This window comes from Argopecten irradians, chromosome 7 (assembly GCF_041381155.1).
Source record: "Argopecten irradians isolate NY chromosome 7, Ai_NY, whole genome shotgun sequence".
In the NCBI taxonomy this organism is placed as follows: domain Eukaryota; kingdom Metazoa; phylum Mollusca; class Bivalvia; order Pectinida; family Pectinidae; genus Argopecten; species Argopecten irradians.
Window position 1 is genome coordinate 4342722 of NC_091140.1, and position 21792 is coordinate 4364513.

The window sequence follows — 21792 nt, forward strand, 5'->3', positions numbered from 1 at the left end:
ATGAACACAGTATGTTAAAGAAAGTTTGTAACACTATTTGTAAACCACTTGAAATATTATTTAATATGTCACTAACGAAGTTTATTTCAAAAACTGTGATTTAAGAACTTCATGTATTTATAATTACTCTTTTATCATTCAAGTATATGTGAGAGTTAGCTCCCCTTGTTGTTGATATCAATTGTAATACTAATGTGTTTTTCACACTCCTTAAAACTAATTATGGATTGATTAGATGGTTTGCAAAATGTTAAAAAAAGGGAAAAAAAAGAAAGTACATGTTAACAAATAACATTACACAATATGTGTACCACTAAAATTATTTAAAGTAAGAAAGCATTTATATCAATGTAATGTCAGAAAAGGTGATACGGAGTAGTCTCCCTTCTACCTGTTTTTTTTTATATTAGAGTTGTCTCCCCTTACCTGACATATTTGATGGCAATATTAACTACCTGTATATATACACAATGTAAATTAATTATTTGAAATGGATATGAATGATTGAGAGGTAATGATGAATAAATGATGAATATATCTGTAAATAATGTGAAAGCGGTGAAAGTTTGTGTTCAAGATTAGAATAATCTATTTAAATATGGAAATTTGTGTGCAAGTCCTTCTGTGAAAGGAACATAATGTTATTTATATATGTCTATTGAATAAATATTTTCTTTGAGAAAAAAACAACAACAAAAAACCAAAAAAAACAACAACAAAAAATATGTCACTAACTACTGGTGTATACCCCAGGTCATGGAAACTAGCAAAAGTTCTGCCATTATTTAAAAAGGGTTATTAGCACTCTCCATCGAACTATCGTCCAATTTCTCTATTGTAAACTGTCGGTAAAGTTTTTGAACGTCTCATTTTTAAACATATCTATAACTATTTTCTCGATAACTCCATGTTTTATAAATACCAGTCGGGTTTTTTGCCAGGTCACTCCACTGTATATCAATTATTGTGTATTGTATTTTGTGATATTTCTTAATCCTTTGATCGTGTTTGGCATAAAGGTGTATTGATAAAATTAAATTCATATGGAATTGGTGGTGAACTGATCGTTTGGTTAAAGGACTACATAAATCAAAGGTAGCAAATGGTTTGTATAAATGAATCCGTTTCAAAATTGAACTCTATTGATGCCGGAGTTTCGCAAGGTTCTGTCTTAGGACCACTGTTATTTTTTATTTACATAAATGATATAGCCGATATTTTTTATTCCGCATCTCGTCTGTCTACCCTAAATAGAGATCTTGAAGCTCTTAATACGTGGGCCAAAACCTGGTTGATTACTTTACGGATAGTCATAAACATTTGGGTGTAACTTTGAACTCTAGTGTAAAATGGGGGACCATGTCGAAGCTATATACTCTTCAGTTATGAAGAACATAAATGATATGAGAAAATTGAAATTTATGTTAAAGATGCTCCACCGCCGACAAACCAAAAATGATATTCATCATTTGAACAATAATTGGTGTTTAATCGTGTATATAATAGTCTAATTAACACAAAAAATAATATGAAATAATCTATTTTGCCTTTGGTACATGCGCATTCAGTAGTTCATTTCATATAGGATATAGTGGTACGGATTTTTTTCGGGATGCATTTAATTATTTTTCATAGTTTTTAACTTGAAGTAAAATTAGAAGCTCAAACTTTTCATTGGTGGTAATGGTGTAAAGTAAGTAACTTTTGTAACTGAAGAAAAATACTAAATCGTCTGCTCCTGTTTTTAATAGTGAAAAAATACCATTTGTCAGCGGTGGAGCATCTTTAAGAAGAGATGCTCTCTTGAGAATTTACTTTTATTTTACCAATCTTAGAGTATGCTTGTGAATTGTGGGATGTTTGTACTATTATAGAAGCTGAAAAAATTGAAAAAGCTCAACGCGAAGCTGCAAGAATTGTCACGGGTTTTCAGTCTTATGCAAGTGTTCATGCCTTACAATTTGAATCTGGTTTAGAAATGTTATCGGATAGAAGAAAGAGAAGAAACCTTCAACTTTTGTATAAGATGCATAACGATCAAACTCCAGAATATCTTTCTTCCCTACTTCCTTCTACTGTTCAAGATAATGTCAGATATCTATTGAGAAATGTAAATAATCATAGAATCCCATATTATAGATTATTGTCAACTTCATCTTCATTTTAACCGCCAACACTTCGTTGTTGGAACTCCCTAGACAATTCTGTCAGATCGTCAGCTTCCATTACCGTTTTCAAAAATTCTCTGAAACATATTAACCATATCTCCTCCCCTCCTTTCTTTGGCATCGTCGACCCCAAAATGATATTATTCATGCTAAGCTCAGGCACCAGTGTAGTTCCTTAAATTATTATTTATTTCGAGTTAACCTTGCAGAAACTCCGAGTTGTTTGTGTGGATATTTATGTGAGAATGCCTATAACTTTTTCTTTAAGTGTGTCCGTTTTAATATAGAAAGAAACATTTTAGTTCAGAAATTAAGTAATTTAAATTTGAATATTCCCTTAGATCTTGACTTACTGCTATTTGATAGTCAAGAACTATCATCAAATACTAATTCGGAACTATCCGTATGTGTTCAACATTTTATAAAGGGCAGCAACAGGTTTTGAGAAATCAGTATTGTAACCATTGTGACTTGCCAAATAGAATATGCTTTATTGATTATATACCATTGTTGCTTGTATTATTTTGCACATTATATATATTTATTTTTGCCCATCCATAATAAAATGTAATGCTCTCCCCCACTCTTTCCCTCCCTCCCTCTCCCCACCCCCCCCCCCCCCTCTCTCTCTCTCTCTCTCTCTCTCTCTCTCTCTCTCTCTCTCTCTCTCTCTCTTATATATATATTATATATATATATATATATATATATATATTCATTATCTAACTTTATATGTATTTAAAGCAATTGTAACTATTTATGTGTCATTGTAAATATGTCAATTTACAATAAAATACGCTTAAACTAAAAACACTACAACACGAGCCTGATTGCACTTTTATTTTGCGTTGAGTTTTCAAGCGCGTGTTTTACTGTGTCCCTCTCAGTGATGAAATGTAATCACGACGGTCCTATTTATACATAGCAATACCATTGCTGGTAACTAGGTGTCATTAAAGGACCGACATTTTCCTTAGACACGATGAATGATATGCACGGTAAATCTACAAAACAAATGAAGAATATATTGCATCGCAACACAAATGTTTTAACTTGTATTGTCAGCTTTAAGTAGCAATATAAAGTATATATTTGTGGTTATTTGTAATTTGTGGGGTATACAGTTATAGAAGAAACTGTGTAGACATGTGATTGTATCGTACAATATCTTAGATAGAACTATAAAATAAGTATAATTTGACAGTCACCGATACAAAAAGGCAATCATGAAATTACTAGTTTCTGTTTTGTTTCGAGTTTTCACGTAAAACGCGTTTTTTATTCAGGGCAAAAGTCTGTATCATAATGTCCAAGCGGGCAGGGGAAGGTAAAACCCACTTTAAGAATAAAATGTTGAAGTGCGGAGTGGACATGCGCTCTGTAGGAATCCCAATGCAGGACCGAACTATTGATAGAGAACAAGTGATGTGTCTGTTAGAGGAACATACTGGCAGCCTTGATAACCTCCTTCTTCACGTCGATATAGCGCCGACGGTAATGGAATATATATACTCAGGGTCAATTATTATTTATGGATCGAAATGCAATTTGTATTTTCGATCAAAATGAGTTATCAATTTTTGATACAACTTTTGTGAAAGCTACAAATGTCTAGTATTGTAGTTAAAGTCGAATACTGAAATCATTATATGCGCTTCAGGTTATTAAACACAAGTGATAATATATGTTTGATGATATTGGTTTGATAACCCTATATCTTTTGTATACGTTGAATTATATGTATCAGTTGCCAAACATTTTTCGAATAAAATGCTTCTTTGCATAGTACACAGTTATCTACCTTGCAGGTATGTATCCATTGTGACGTTATTAGTTTGTAAGCGAAATTCAAATTTCAAATCGTCTTATGTGAAAAGTTTGCCGTTACGCACATGACGTTACAATCAATACCTACCCACAAGGGCAGATAACCATGTAAAGTGCAAATATACAGAATACGCAGATGCAATTTCAAATGTGTTTACCAACGTTTAGGTGCAGTATGGTGTGGATCATGTTCTGTTCCAACTGGTTATCGTTGGTTGTCTGGCGTCACGATCTGGTGTTGTGTGGCTCAATTCTGAAAAAGATTCCTTTATAGTGGAATGTTTAGAATCGTCTATCATTAAAACATCCGGAAAGGTACGTAGCTCTGATACCAGAATATTGTACAAGAGCTGTAAATTGTTACTCGTTTGTTTGTTTGTTGGATTTAGTATGTTTCCATTTTAGAGATAAAAACACGATGCTATCTCTATGTATCAATACAGCTTCACTTTAAATGGTAAATGTAAAAAAAATATAATAATGATTTTTTTTATTATTTCCTGCAGAGTCTAAGTTTTTGACCACTGATATAAGAGTTTTGTTATATATATACATTAATAATATGTTTAGGCTGGACATGTTCACACTATATTGAGCATTTTACCGGCGATAAGATGCTTATCACCAACAGAATATCTTCAGCAGAGGAAAGAGAAAGGTATGTGCACACATATATATCAGTTTTAGACCTTTGCTAATTTCCATATGAAGTGATAAGGCCTTGGTAGAATTAAATAATGACCAAAGCTTAGCCCGAGGTCATTATTTGATATCCCACCAGAGCGTTATAACACAACATGGTGCGAATCAAAGGTCCTTAATTTTTATATTAGATATGATTATTATGTTTTAAATGTTTGCTTCGTGCTAAGTAATTAAAAATGCATGAAGCATGGCTCGACTACATCTTCCACAAGAACTCGGCGTCGCGGTATTATGACGTCACAATCGTTATAGCGACTTGAGTGTGACGCCACAATAGGAATATTGATTCGGTGTTTCTAAAAATGAACCGTAGTGATTTAAATAGAAGCATAAGATCAAGCACGTTACCTCAAACAAATATATGAATGAATAATTATTTTATTGTGTATTTTTATAGGAAATGGGATTGGATTCTGTGACGAAATATATCGTTCAGAAACATATCAAGTTCCATATGATCACCTCAGAGATCATTCGGAGAGGCCATCTATGGAAAACTGCATTGAAACCTTTTTAGGGTAAGTCAATTGACGATAATTACTTGTTATTATCCGTTGATAAGAATATAGTGTTTGATCAGTTCCGATTGGAAGAATATTCCTGAAAGCGTTAAAATGACGACCATATGCACACCGTTTCACTTCAATACGGGAAGGGACATATACAATAGCAGTAACAACCTTTCTAGTTTACCTTACATTAAAAATTATCTCAGTTATATCCTAAACGATATACATGTATGATAGGAAGGTAGGAGTCAGTCATCGCTTAACACCATAGTGGTTTTTTATGTCAGAATTATTGAATAATAACATAACCTCTAAATACATACAAGTACATTTAAATATAAGTTACCGTAATTTAACAAATTGCCGATTTGATTAATCAAAGGAATGTTTCTTAAACAATAGGTGGTGTTATTCAACTCTTAGGGTATCCAAAAAAACTGCTGTTGGAAAGCGTACAGTATGTAACGTAGTCATTGTGCTTAAAACGTGACGGTTTTATGCGTGGTGTAGGGTAAGATAATCTTGGTAACTCGTTTTAACGCAAAAGGACTTTACTGGTGAATTTGGTAGATTTTAGTAGAGTCTGAAACGGACTTGAACTCGATTACAATGGTAACTTTAAATAGGACTTCAAATAAGAAATATTTCGTCCGAAAGATGTCGTCGTATTTCTATCTGCTAAAAGCGGATGTAATTGTGGTAGAAACAGGTCACACGACTCGTGGTTGTTAGAAATAGAATTTATTCCACACGAGTGAGTTATTCTTTAAATGTTACAATAACCACTCGCTTACTTTCATGACTTTTGTAATTTTTTAAAAAATATCTCACTCGTGTGGAATAATTTCCATATCCAACAACCACTCGTTGTGTAACCTCTGTTTAAAGAATCAATATCTCTGTCTGATATAAATGCTGTTACAGATATTGTGGCATAGACGATCCTTCCTGGGCAGAGTTGAAGCAGTTTGTATCGTTTCTGTATGTACAGTTGACAGCATACAAAAACTCCGTGTTTTGTAGTAGCGATATGGAGCCCGATTTACCAGGATTTGGAGATTTCGTCAAGCGGTTCTTAATCCAAATGTCACAGGTAAGTTATGACTCAATAATTCAATATTGATTGTAATGATTTGTTTGGGGCTTAAATTATATTATCAACACATAAACTCATAAAAACACGTTGCTGATTTTAACACCGGGTCTGATAGGCGGAATAACGGCACAATGATTTCATATAAAAATAGTCCCTACAAAGATTTTGAATTGTACGAGATTACATAGAATAATAAATTTAACAGATTTTGATATGCTATAGAGCTATAATACAAACAAAGTCAGTTTGTGTATCACAATCACTGATGTTATTTCTATCCATACCTATTTGTTGTGTGAAGGATTTTGCCACGCGATCTCTGGATATAAGCGAAGAGTCCGGTGAACAAGGAGAGCAAAACACAAATAAAGATTTGCAGCGATTCCAGATGAAAAGAAAATGGGAGACAAGGTGAAATTCAGTTATAGTTTTATGTGTGCCTTCACTGGTCGAAACTCCTGACCTGTTTTCTGTATTGATTACAACAAATATTGATGAACTAAGCTAATCATTTAAAGGCAATGAAATATATGCATAAAACTTTACAAAGATAAGTATTTTTTAGTAAAAAACCATTATACATTTGTTGATTGAGTTTAAGGTCAACATCTGTTACAATATACGTTGAACTTGAGGAACAAACTGTTATATAAAATGGGAAAAGTACAATGAAGCTGTAGACCACTGATTAGGTCTCTCGTTGTGATTGTACACCACAATAGATGTTAATGTATTAATTTTGGCCCACTGCCAAAATTCATTTTGAGTAATTATTCGTTATTGTGAAATGGAGACCTATACATTGTAAGCATTGTAATTCTCAAAATGCTGGTCATAATATATCAAAAGCCGGTCTTTACTTTATGAATTGCTTTTGTCTTCGTATGTTAGCGTTAGTGGTGATAGTTTGTGGTAATATTGTTTAGATGATTTTTTTAATTAATGCCATGCCCTCTGATTGTTACCTACTGATACAATAGAACAAATATTTAGTGAAACTGCGATTTCCGAATGTGATTCACTCTGACATAAGAATTGGATTGTAGACATAGTTTAGAAGACAAATATATATTGTTTGAAGACTCATCTTATTATGTCCAGTTCATTGATGAGCATAACCAAAACAAATTACATTTCTTTTCTTAACTCAGTCCACATCCATACCTGTTTTTCAACGAAGATGAAACCACCATCACTTTCCTAGGATTCAATCTGCGGAAGGGACAAGGCGGTGGGTATGATTTGGTCGATGATCAGTCCGACAATATCCTGGTGAGCAACATCATGACAGTAGAATTGTTCATGGCCTTAGTTATACAAGGAGTACCATTATCAGAAAACATTGGATCTCTCTCTAGGTACGTGCTGAGATGATATTGAGTGGTACTTACATGTACATTGAACAATTCCAGTTTTGATGAACACCGTAATCTTATTGGTGACAATAACATAAAAAGAACTCATTGCCATTTCTACGTGAGTCAATTCATGCAATGAGAAAACTAGCATGAGTAAAATGATTCTGACAGAGTGGCTACAATTAAAAGATTAATACGAATTTCATTAAACCGTATCTGGATACAATTTGTAGGATATTTCTTGCATAATAGATAATTAATTATAATAATTACACCAATTGTACTGTAAAGGTCATTGCTTTTTAAGCCAATTTTATGCATTAAACTATCTTCTAATGGGATCAATGGTATTTTGCCATAGCTTTGCAGACAATCTTTATGATGCGATAAGACGATCACTTATTTCGGGGGTCTTTGTATTAAAATTGCTTAAGTAAGACCAGGAAACGGCGTTAACCTGTCAACATTAGTGACGTCATAATTAATGGTGATGATTTGGGTGTCATTTGTGCACACATAGATTTCACTTTGGCGTAGATACATAATTTAGTAAAAGTGGCAAGCGAATGTCAAGAAATTACTTTATCACAACACCCATGTGACAGGAATGATCAAATCATACCACTACTATTTATATTAAAGGCTACAACGCATTGAAAAAATATGTTCAGTCATGGGGATAAAAACAATTGGAGATCCAGATATCAACTATGAACTGACTTCAGACAACATGAAGAAAATGTTGGCTATCTATATGCGCTTCAAGTAAGTTTTAAAATATCAGTTTATAAAGATCATGGACTGTGAATGTGCGGGATCACATGTTAGTGAAGAATTGAACTGGGATGTTCAGTGATTAATACAGACATTTCATAATAAATGTTGGTCTAACGGCATAACAAAAATAAATTAGATCAAAATGTCTGACACGAAAAGCGTTGAATGATTATTAAAATCTGTTGGTTCGCAGGAATCTATGCACATAACATACATAATTGTATAATAATTAGATTATCCGCACGAATATGGATTTAATGAAGTCCGAAGTTTGGAAAATACAAATACAACGTTTTGTTTGCAAAGATAGTTTGTTTCACTAAACTTTAACACTTAACCTACACCGTGCCACACGACATAGATAGACTTGTGACCACATAAATCAACCTAGATTCCGCTGTCTTTTCACTGGTTACCTTACCAACTGTAGGTGCAACATACCCGTCATTATCATGGGGGAGACCGGATGTGGAAAGACAAGTCTCGTCAAGTTTATGTGTCAACTCCAGTGTCCTACAGACCACAACGTCCGCAATATGATCCTTATGAAGGTAAGGTAGACATTTTCAGTAGTAACATTTATTGGAAAAGTTGCGCTTAAACCTCTTTTGAACCTCGTGCATATCGTCGCGGTTATAGCTTACATAAATTTACTTATATTTTATAGCATGACGACATGTAGGAAAATTATAAATAAAGCGGTTTTTGATCAGGCCATAATTTCATATTGGCATTTTTAATATAGGATGTCCATATTACATAATATATAAATTAGTATATGATGTCCATATTACATGTTATATCAATTAGTATAGGATGTCCATATATCATGTTATATAAATTAGTATAGGATGTCCATATCACATGTTATATAAATTAATATATGATTTCCATATTACATGTTATATCAATTAGAATAGGATGTCCACATTACATTTATATAAATTAGTATAGGATGTCCATATTACATGTTATATAGATGAGTATAGGATGTCTATATTACATGTTATATAAATTAGTATACGATGTCTACATTACATGTTATATAAATTAGTATAGGATGTCTATATTACATGTAATATTAATCAGTATAGGATGTCTATATTACATGTTATGTAAATAAGTATATGATGTTCATATTACATAATATATCATTTAGTATAGGATATTCATATTACATGTTATGTAAATTGATATAGGATGTTCATATTATATGTTTTGTAAATTAGTAAAAGATGTCCATATTTCATGTTATATGAATGTCCATATCACTTATTATATAAATTGATATATGATGTCCATATTTCATGTTATATCAATAAGTATATGATGACCATATTACATATTATACAATTTAATATAGGATGTTCAAATTCATGTTATATAGATAAGTATAGGATGTTCATAATACATATGATATAAATTGGAATAGGATGTCCAAATTACATGCTATATAAATTACTATAGGATGCCCATATTACATGTTATATAAATAGGTATATGGTGTCCATATAACATGGATGTAAATAAGTATATGGTGTCACAGAAACAGTTCAAAAGTGATCAAGATATTTATGGGAAACTAAGAGATAAAAGAAACTGCATTTCAGAGTTATCAAGATTGAAGTCTGCAATACCAATGAAATATAAACGAATATTACGCGAGGAAGATATCTTAAATGAGGAAAAATCTAATATTTTTGTGGATTCTGAATTGAATATCATTGATCGATATAATAAAATAATCGAATATAAAAATTTAAAACTCAAATCAGTAAGCATGAAACTTAACGGGAATAATAGACCCGATGTTGAAATGAAATGGGAGAACCTTTATCAAATACAATTTCAATGGAAAGATATCTGGTTAAATTGTTTTAATATATAACATGTCTTAAGATTAAAGAATTTCAATGGAAATGTATCCACCAACTTATATATACAGAAAAGAAGATAATGAAATTCGGTAACTCAGATGGAAAATGTCATTTCTGCAAAGTCGAAAACGAATATATACAACATTTATTCTTCAGTTGTGCTTATACGAAACTTATTTTGGATTATATGGATACCATAATGAAAAACGTTGTACCTGAATATATTTCAGGAACACTAGATAAAGAAGAAATTGTTATTCTTGGTTATCCTGGTAAAAGTAGACTTGCTTTATTAATAAACACTTTTATTTGTATCATGAAGTGGACAATATGGAAATGCAGAAATGACATTAAACACAATAACAGACTTCCAAACACAGAAATTACAAAAATACAATTGAGGAAGCAACTTAAAAATGAGTTCTGGTTTTTTTGCAATTCTAAACAGAAAACAGTAGTAACTATTGATATTGTTTCCCAAATTTGTGATAGTATACCCTAGTAATGGATATTTGAATAATTATGTCACAAGTGTAGCCTGCTACATGCACTATGTGCAGTGGACTTTTGTTAACAGGCCTGCATCTTAAGGAAAATTTTGTAATATACTTTGTATAATTATGTCATGTGTAGCCTGCTATATGCACTATGTGCAGTGGACTCTTGTTTTTAGCAGGCATGCATGCTAAAGGAAATTGTGAAATAAATTAACACATTTCAGTTTGACGTAACTCGTAAACACCTCAAATTAAATATTATATCATATTAGATAATATTATGTCAGATGTTTGGTCTGTAACTATATATAACAGGCATGCTTCAGGCAGGGTAATTTTAGAAAAATATGTAATACAACATTGTCATTGATATGTGATATAGAGTATTAAAAATCAAAAGAAAAGTAATCACCGTGATGAGAAAATGAGAATAAAACACGGTATCAGCTATGCAAATTATCTCAATATGTAATATGCATTTGTATGTATGTATGTATGTATGTATGTATGTATGTATGTATGTATGTATGTATGTATGTATGTATGTATGTATGTATGTATGTATGTATGTGAGGGTGAGTGTATGTGAGGGTGTATGTACGGACTATGTATGTATGTATGCATGTATGCATGTATGTATGTATGTATGTATGTATGAATGTATGTATATATATATGTATATGTGTGTGTGTGTGTGTGTGTGTGTGTGTGTGTGTGTGTGTGTGTGTGTGTGTGTGTGTGTGTGTGTTAGTGTGTGTGTGTGTGTGTGTGTGTGTGCGGCATGTATGTATGTATGTATGTATGTATGTATGTATGTATGTATGTATGTATGTATGTATGTATGTATGTATGTATGTATGTATGTATGTATGTATGTATGTATGTATGTATGTATGAATTATGTATGTATGTATATACAGTATATAAGTGTGTACTGTATGCATTAGTTAAAAATGTATATTGTATATTGTGTAGGTGTATGTGTTGAAGTAGAATAGATAAAATTATTCAGTTTAAAAAAAAAAAAAAATTGCTGTTAGCTGGTGGTTAGTTGATTCTCTGCTGCTCTGAGTGAAAAAAAAAAAAAAAAAAAAAGTATATGGTGTCCATATTACATGTTATATAAAATTGTATAGGATGTTATATTACATAAAATACAAATTAATACAGTATCTTACATGTTATATAGTTAGTATAGGATGTCCATTTCACTTATTATATAAATTAGTAAAGGATGTCCATATTACATGTTATGTAAATAAGTATATGATGTCAATATTACATGTAATGTAAATAAGTATATGATGTCTATATTACATGTTATGTAAATTAGTATAGGATGACAAATATTACATATTATACAAATTAGTATAGGATGTCCATATTACATAATATATAAATAAGTATAGGATGTCCATATTACATAATATATAAATAAGTATAGGATGTCCATATTACATAATATATAAATAAGTATAGGATGTCCATATTACATAATATATAAACAAGTATAGGATGTTCATATAACATAATATATAAATAAGTATAGGATGTCCATATTGCATAATATATAAATAAGTATAGGATGTCCATATTGCATACTACGTAAATTAGTATAAGATGTCTATATTACATGTTATATAAATAAGTATAGTTTTTCCATATTACATGTTATATGAATGAGTATAGTTTTTCATATTACATGTTATGTAAATAAGTATATGATGTCCATATTACATTCAATGTAAATAAGTATATGATGTCCATATTACATTCAATGTAAATAAGTATATGATGTACAAATAACATGTTGTATAATTAGTATATGATGTCCATATAACATTCAATGTAAATAAGTATATGATGTCCATATAACATGTTGTATAATTAATATATGATGTCCAAATTACATGTTATAAAAATTAGTATATGATGTCCATATTACATGTTATGTGAATTAGTATAGGATGTCCATATTACATGTTATAAAAATTAGTATATGATGTCCATATTACATGTTATGTAAATTAGTATAGGATGTCCATATTACATGTTATGTAAATAAGTATATGATGTCCATATAACTTGTTATGTAAATTAGTATAGGATGTCCATATTTCATGTTATGTAAATAAGTATATGATGTCTATATTACTTGTTATGTAAATTAGTATAGGATGTCTATATTACATGTTATAAAAATAAGTATAAGATGTCCATATTACATGTTATGTGAATTAGTATAGGATGTCCATATTACATGTTATAAAAATTAGTATATGATGTCCATATTACATGTTATGTAAATTAGTATAGGATGTCCATATATTATGTTATGTAAATAAGTATATGATGTCCATATAACTTGTTATATAAATTAGTATAGGATGTCCATATTTCATGTTATGTAAATAAGTATATGATGTCTATATTACTTGTTATGTAAATTAGTATAGTATTTTAATATTACATGTTATAAAAATAAGTATATGATGTCCATATTACTTGTTATGTAAATTAGTATAGTATTTTAATATTACATGTTATAAAAATAAGTATAAGATGTCCATATTACATGTTATGTATTTAAGTATATGATATCCAAATAACATGTTATGTAAATAACTATATGATTTCCATATCACATGTTATATTAATTAATATATGATGTCCATATTACATGTTATGTAAATTAATATATGATGTCCATATTACATGTTATATAAATTAGTATATGATGTCCATTTTACAAGTTATGTAAATTACTATATCATGTCCATATTACATGTTATAAAAATTAGTATATGATTTCCATATTACATTTTATATAAATTAATAAATGATGTCCATATTACATGTTATATAAATTAGTATAGGACGCCCATATTACATGTTATATAAATTAATATAGGATGTCCATATTACATGTTATATTAATTAGTATAGGATGTCTATATGACATGTTATGTAAATTAGTATAGAATGTCCATATTACATGTTATGTATATTAGTATATGATGTCCATATTACATGCTATGTAAATTAGTATAGGATGTCCATATTACATGTTATATAAATTAGTATATGATGTCTATATCACATCTTATGTAAATTAGTATAGGATGTCTATATTACATGTTATATAAATAAGTTTATTTTAGAATATGTATATTGTGGATTTCATGTGCAAAAAACGTACATTTTTACAGTATGTATATTCATAAACTATTTTCTTACTTGTTGTTTACAAGCATGTTTAACGCTAGGTAATTATTTACACTAAGGTGCATGGTGGAACTACGAAAAAAGATATCATGGAAACAGTCCGAAGTTCTGATATGACAGCCAGAGAAAATGTCGAGATTTATGGTCCGTATTTCTTCACCGTCGTCTTCTTTGATGAAGCGAACACAACAGAGGCAATCAACTTCATTAAAGAGATTATCTGTGACAACACGATGAATGGGAAGAAGCTTGAGTTAACACCGAATCTCAAATTTATCGCAGCTTGCAATCCCTACAGGAAGTGAGTAGATCGTTTCACAGGGTTCAGATATTGATGTTTTCAATAGATATGTCATGTTTATTGATGTAAAAGCTTTAATAAATGTAAGAAACAATTAATTAACTCTTTTATCTAGTCGTAAAAGGACCCTAATATATGTAGCTTCCAGTAGAGTTAATGCACCTAGGTCGGGCTGGAGGTTGGTTACAATGATTTGATAAGTATTTGATGGAAATAGATGACATTTTGCCATCTATATGACTGCATAATATAGTTCCACAATGAATACTGTATTGTTCAAGTACCTTTATACATCTCAAAAGGCGTTCGGTAAGTGGGGGTATATCGTAGAGTTATTCATAATTACATAATTTGTTATTAATGTAATTTTTGATAACCACCAGTTTGTTACTGTAATGAAGATATCACTACAGCGTATCTGCATATATCGGCAGAGAACTCCACCATCTTGAGTAACTAAGGCTAATGTGGGTCAGTATATCACTACAGCGTATCTGCATATATCGGCAGATAACTCCACCATCTTGAGTAACCAAGGCTAATGTGGGTCATTATACCACTACAGCGTATCTGCATATATCGGCAGATAACTCCACCATCTTGAGTAACCAAGGCTAATGTGGGTCATTATACCACTACAGCGTATCTGCATATATCGGCAGATAACTCCACCATCTTGAGTAACCAAGGCTAATGTGGGTCATGATATCACTACAGCGTATCTGCATATATCGGCAGATAACTCCACCATCTTGAGTAACCAAGGCTAATGTGGGTCATTATACCACTACAGCGTATCTGCATATATCGGCAGATAACTCCACCATCTTGAGTAACCAAGGCTAATGTGGGTCATTATATCACTACAGCGTATCTGCATATATCGGCAGATAACTCCACCATCTTGAGTAACCAAGGCTAATGTGGGTCATTATACCACTATAGCGTATCTGCATATATCGGCAGATAACTCCAACAATCTTGAGTAACCAAGGCTAATGTGGGTCATGATATAATTACAGTGTATCTGCATACATGGGCAGATAACTCCACCATCTTGAGTAACCAAGGTCAACGCCATATTTTAGGTAATTCTTTTCTTTTTTCAATTCTTGCAAAATGACATGAATTGTATATATGTAACACTATAGAAGTGTTTTAACTTTCATGCAGACATTCAACTGAAATGATAAAAAGGCTGGAAAAGACGGGACTAGGATATCACGTAAAACAAGAGGAGACTACCGACAAACTAGGTGATGCATTCCTTTATTCAAATCATACATTTGTCTCACTAGCTTATTATTTGCAATGAAATGTATGTACCTGTATTAATCCAAAGCAATGACCAATTAAGCGTCGTTTGTTAATGACAGAGACATTCAAATATATAGCTATTTGATTTATTCAATCTCCGATGGCAAAATACATCAAAAGGAACTAGGTTTTGTCCCAAATGTAAATGTGATGAAAGAAGGAATAAAATACTGAGTTGAGATATTTTTCTATGTTTTATCTTTCAAAGTCGATATGTTTTGTTTTGCTCTATCTTGTTAACTTTCAATGAATTAAGTAATGCTGGATTTATCTATTTTTAAACTCACAAAAATGACAAAATGATATTCAAATGAAATAAGGGCAATTACATTGAAGAGTGCAATAAGGCCTTATTTTCCCATATGGTCTTCGCCTTTGTACGTTGAAGTCATAATTTTCACATCTGAACTCATTTCACCAAAATTATAATCAAAATAGTGTGTTATTAAAATCACCATCATTAAATGAATGTCAGGAATTGTTGCTGTTAACCTTTGAATGGATCTGATATCGAGTTAAGAAAGGGGGATATTGGTGTAAAATATACAAATATCGACCTGTTTTCAGGTGGATACGATGATTTATCAATGCGAGGAAGTGATTTTAACCGAGGCCGAAGGCCGAAGGTTATATCACTTTCAAGGGTTGATAAATCACCGTATCCACAATAGATATTTGACGTCACGGAAACTCCCTTTACGCTATATTTGGGTACGACCTGGACCAATTGGAATCTTATATCAACCTGTGAAGTGATTGTGACGTCAGTTTACATGACGTCACAATGCAAGATTTCTATATTTGGGTACGACAGGTGGTAAAGGATTTGTGTGTGCGTGACTGCATGATACGATTTCCGATTGGTATGCTGAGTAGCAATTAATTCAATGAAATAACATTAGAAGATTATCCATTTATTTACAGGTCTTATCCCAATGCGTCACCTCGTGTATCGGGTACAGCCCCTACCTCAGAGTATGCTGCCACTGGTTTGGGACTTTGGTCAGCTTGATCCAGAAATGGAGAAACAGTATATTGAACAGATGGTTGCAAAGGAAAGTTCATTGCAAATCTCTCACCCACAACCGACAAATGTCGAAGATGTTAGAATTAAAAATCCCCAAATATCAAAACAGTACACAGTAAAGGAAGAAGACAGGCAAAGGCACACTTTCTCCTCTACTCCTATGAATCGACTTCCGAGAAGTGTTTCAGATGCTGGTCTTCGTAATCCAATAGCTTCAGACGAGTCCTCATCAAAGGCAGAAGACAGCGAGACATTTGAATTCTCTTCTATTAGGCAACGGATAAAAGCCTTGCAAAAAGATGAACATATTCTTGGAATGGAAACATCTTCCCAAATCTCTAAAATACAACGAACAAATGCTGTAGACTTTGGTTCCAGATATTCTCGGCAACCGACAAATGTTGACAGTAGACTGAGAACTTCTGCGACTCAGTACACGGATCGGAAAAAGCAGGATTACATTCTTCGTGGGGATCGACAATTGACAAGTGTTACAGACGCCGATCGTAAATATCCTGGAATTTCAAACAGGCACTCATTCCAGAAGGTGGACAAGGGAACATTTGGGTCCCCTTCTCCCAGGCAATTGACGAGAAATGTCCCTGGTCGTCTTAAAATGGTAATACGGAGCACAAGCTTGTCAATTGAAAATGCTTTAAATCAAAATGCTTAAAGCCCCTAAACTATTTGTTCATGTACTGTAAGATTCTAACAATTAGTAATTGTTAAGAAGAAAGACAAAGTTTACATATTTTCGTCGAAATCAGCCCCCATCCGCTCCCTGGCCCTATTCATATGTTGAATATATGCAAACTCCATATATTTTACACATTGACACATTTATTCAAATGTGGTTAGGCGTTCAAAAAGAAGAGATGGGGGTTATCCAAACTGAAACAAATAGACTCAAATTAGCATTAATTGATTTCAACCGTTTTCATTTCAGGCCAATACCCCGATAGTCACGACCACCGACACCCACGCTGCACCTAACATGCAACACAACGACGTTGCCACCATTTTACTGGCATCTCAGTCTTACATGCGTGGACAAAAGGTTCAAGTAGCCCTTTACAATATACCACAGTAATAGTATTTGATCCAAAGTATGACATTCACTCAGAATCATTGACATAGCTCAGTGAACGATTGAAATTATATACTGCAGATTTTTTGTTTTTGTATATTTTGTACAATATTGAAGGAATTCATTATTTAAGTCTGATGTCAAACGTTAAAATGTATTATTTAATTGCATTTTTAGAACGAATGTAGCTTTGTAAGCCTGAGAGATGTTCAGCGAACGATTCAAGTTATGACCTGGTTTATGAAACAAGAGACGCTGTTGAACGCTGTAGAGGAAAAGGTAGTTCAAAATCACTTGAAAAAAGTAAATCTTTTGTATTTGAAAAGTAAATGTGTTACGTAATATTTCTTCTTCATTTTCTAAATGCTATTTATGATAATAAGTTAAAGATAAAAGAAGTTATTATTTCAATTTTCCATCAAAAGTGTATTCCCTCATTATATCAACGTCCATTGGCAATGTTTTGGCAAGAATAAGATGGCTTATTATCAGTTGTTCATCATTTGTAAACTATATATATAATTGTAGTGTAGTAACTAATACAATAATGGAAATAAAAAATAAAACTGTATCGCAGTCTTTTTTCAGCCGAATGGGTTTCTGAGAAGTGGTCAATGTAATGCCACGTGTAAATGGATAGACACTAGGTGAGAGTTATACAGAGGTGGTAGGTCCAGCCTAGACCTAGAAAAGGTTTTCTTGCACATGATACCCAGTGCTAGATTTTTCTATCTCGTCCGATCTGTCTGATACCTTTACGAGATTTTTGACGGAATTTTACGCCATTCATGGAACTGTCCGCGCATGTGACCTCATTTGCTTCATACAATCAATATTATTAGAAATATGTACATTCAGTCATTTATGATGTATTGTTTGGATTGCTTTTAATTATTAAAACAGTATGTACCGATTGGTCATCGTTTTTCTTTGATATAACCGAACTATAGTTTTACGCAGAATGAATAATTCGAAGCGCAGATGAAAAGATCAATTGGGTTTGACCCAGGAGGCCCAAGACGGGATAATTTTACACTGAACGCGTTTATAGATGGTTTTATTATATCTTAGAGGCGTGAGAAAAAATATATTACCTGCAAGTGATCGAGATCGGGTTATCTTAGTCTCGGGGCTAAGATTTTTGTTAACATTCCAATTATGTTACAAAATCTTAGCCCTCGACTGAGATAAGCCGATCTCGATCACTTACAGGTAACAGATTGTATTATTATTGGTTTGTCTTCTGTAGTTATCGTCTTTGTTTACACTAATATAGTCACTACAGAAGACATCCACATAAAATGAAGATAAAGGCATTAAACAAAGAAAATCATCTTTACGATACAGTCGAAGTTATGAACTTTTCTCTGACAGTTAAAAATAAAAAAAAAAAAATAAAAAAATATATATAGTTAACAATCGAAGAGTTTAATCCGCTGTGTTTTTATCATTTACATTATCATATTTTACAAGTATCCAGTCGGGAGAATGCTTGCCATGCAATCGTTCAAAAACCTTGTCGCACTACTGTCATATTTGTTACTTTGAAAGTTTATATGCAATTTACTTTTTATAAAGCATCCTACTACCGCTATTCTTTTTTTTTTGTAACTTTTTTTATTTTTTCCAGACATATTCTGATACAACAGTAATAAATTTCCTCATCCTTACTTAGTAAACAAACACATTTCAATATGAATTATCATATCAGTAAATTATTATCTGTATTATTACAGTTATCAGTTATCCTTATTCTTAGCTTATTCCTTATCAACACCATCCTTTTCATGCATTCTACTCAATCGTATTCTCTCTTTTTTTATCTTACACACACAAACACACATACTATCACCCCCTTCCCTTACACACACACTCACACACTTACAGGATATACAAACTTATACATACTCAATTTGGTCAATTCTTTTTTTATCCTATACACACATGCCGAAACATTCACACACACTTACAAATTATACAAATATACATATATGTACAATAGGGGAAGAGAGAGAGAGAGAGAGAGTAGTATGGGATATATTCGCTGGAGGTATGCAGTTCCGCAGAATTATTGGTTAATATTTTAAAATTATCAGATTATTATTTCATTGTATTTAAAGTCGTGCTGTCAGAGATTGGGTGTGATTTCTATAAGCTTAATCCATTTTTTCCAATCTTGATTGAATTCTTCTTCACATTTATTTCCTTTGCCAATACTTATGTATTTCTGAATATCATAGTTTTCCTTTATAATAGATTTTAATGATGTTATTGATAGGTTTTGTTGTAGACATCTAGATCTATAAATGTATTGTTTCAAAATGAGTAAAATTAGGTTGTCAGTTTTGTAATAAATGTTTCTATTGTTGTCTTTTTATTGAAAGAAAAAGGAATAAATAATAAATCTAGCAAAAATTCAAAATTTTCAAAAAATAATTGCACTTCTCTGCATTCCCAAAATATGTGTGTTATTGTTTCTATTTCTGTCTTACAATGTGGATTTTCAGATAAGCCAATTCTAAATACGTATGAGTTTGTCGTGAGGATATGTTGATTTATTCTGTATTGTAGCCATTGAAGTTTTGAGCTTGAAGTAGCTCGGAACGGGGTCAAGTATATTTGCTTCCAAGTTTCCTCATTAATTTCAAATAAATTGTTCCATTTTCCTTTACCAGAAGACCTTGTGTTATTTTGACAGAGTATGTAGTAGAATTCTTTTGATCCCTTTTTATGCTTAATAAAAATTTCTAAATTATTTGGTATAAATGGATAAGACAGATTGAAATTATCAAACTGTTTGTGAAATATATAAGTACTCTCTACACGAATTTATAATTCCCTGGTAAGTTGCAAAGTTAGTATTAACATTAAATTTTTCTGTAAATTCATGAAAACTGTAAAAACTTAACGAGTATGGACATTTCAAAAGGTCATTAAGAAAAATAACATTGTACCAGTTTTTATAAAATACCATTTTCCTATTTATTATTATATCCTTATTGTACCAAATGGGTGTTTTCAAAATGCCCGATATATCATGACCATTTAACTGTGCTTGTTTCTTAATAAAACAATTCCAAGAATTAAAAACATCTTTCCAAAATTGATTGTTACATTTAGATTCACATTCTTCAACATATCCTACTCCACAATTAGCCATAATGTTTGTGTTAATATTGGTTTCTAGAATCACTTGCCATTTACTTGACTTTGTGTATAATCTTCTGATCCATGTTAACTTGAGAGCCCTGATAAAAGAGTATATGTCTATCATTCTAAGACCGCCTTCACTGTATTCCTTTATAATAATATCTCTCTTAATCTTATCTACTTTACTGTTCCAAAGGAATTTATATATTTCTGAGTTAAGTGCTTTTATGAAATATTTATCAGGATTTGGCAGTGCTATGAACAGGTGATTAAGCTGTGAAATTAGTAGCGATTTAATAACTTGCACTTTGCCGATAGGTGTAAGAATTCTTTTATTCCAAGTATTCAGAATTGATTTAAGTTTAACAAGTTTCTTGTCATAATTCATTTTTACCATTCTATGTAATTCTACGTTAAAATGAATACCCAAAACTGTAAAACTTCTTTTCCCCAATCCAAGTTCCATTCTGGACAAAATTGTTCATCACTATATTTCTTATTCCCTATCCAAATTACTTCAGTCTTACCCTTGTTTACTTTTAAGCCAGATATTTCTGCATATTTTTTCAATTCTTTCAATGTTTCCCTTAATGCTTGTCTTGACCCATCTAATATAACTGATGTATCATCAGCATATTGGGATAGTAATATAGGAGTGTCATCAATGTTAATACCCTTAATGTTTACATTATTTCTTATTCCTAAAACTTCAGCACAGAGAATAAACAAATATGGGGAGATAGGATCACCTTGGCGACATCCTCGATTAATAAGAAAAAATGGAGACAAATCCCCCCCCCCCCCTGGTTAACAGTTGAATTAGAACCATTTTGAAAAACATTAACCCATTTTCGTATGTCATTTCCAAAGT

General features: G+C 31.8%; 1 protein-coding gene across 1 annotated transcript in view; it reads left to right on the top strand.

Moving 5' to 3' along the window:
* LOC138327328 (E3 ubiquitin-protein ligase rnf213-alpha-like) overlaps window positions 1–21792 on the top strand; it is a 70204-nt gene that overhangs the window by 37343 nt on the left and 11069 nt on the right. Inside the window, exons 37-50 of the mRNA XM_069273341.1 lie at window positions 3455–3662; window positions 4164–4310; window positions 4566–4653; window positions 5098–5218; window positions 6134–6302; window positions 6607–6716; window positions 7457–7663; window positions 8306–8428; window positions 8871–8991; window positions 14099–14340; window positions 15514–15596; window positions 16582–17303; window positions 17631–17741; window positions 17949–18050. Of these exons, the coding sequence (XP_069129442.1) occupies window positions 3455–3662; window positions 4164–4310; window positions 4566–4653; window positions 5098–5218; window positions 6134–6302; window positions 6607–6716; window positions 7457–7663; window positions 8306–8428; window positions 8871–8991; window positions 14099–14340; window positions 15514–15596; window positions 16582–17303; window positions 17631–17741; window positions 17949–18050 (2554 nt within the window). The remainder of the gene's footprint in view (window positions 1–3454; window positions 3663–4163; window positions 4311–4565; window positions 4654–5097; window positions 5219–6133; window positions 6303–6606; window positions 6717–7456; window positions 7664–8305; window positions 8429–8870; window positions 8992–14098; window positions 14341–15513; window positions 15597–16581; window positions 17304–17630; window positions 17742–17948; window positions 18051–21792) is intronic.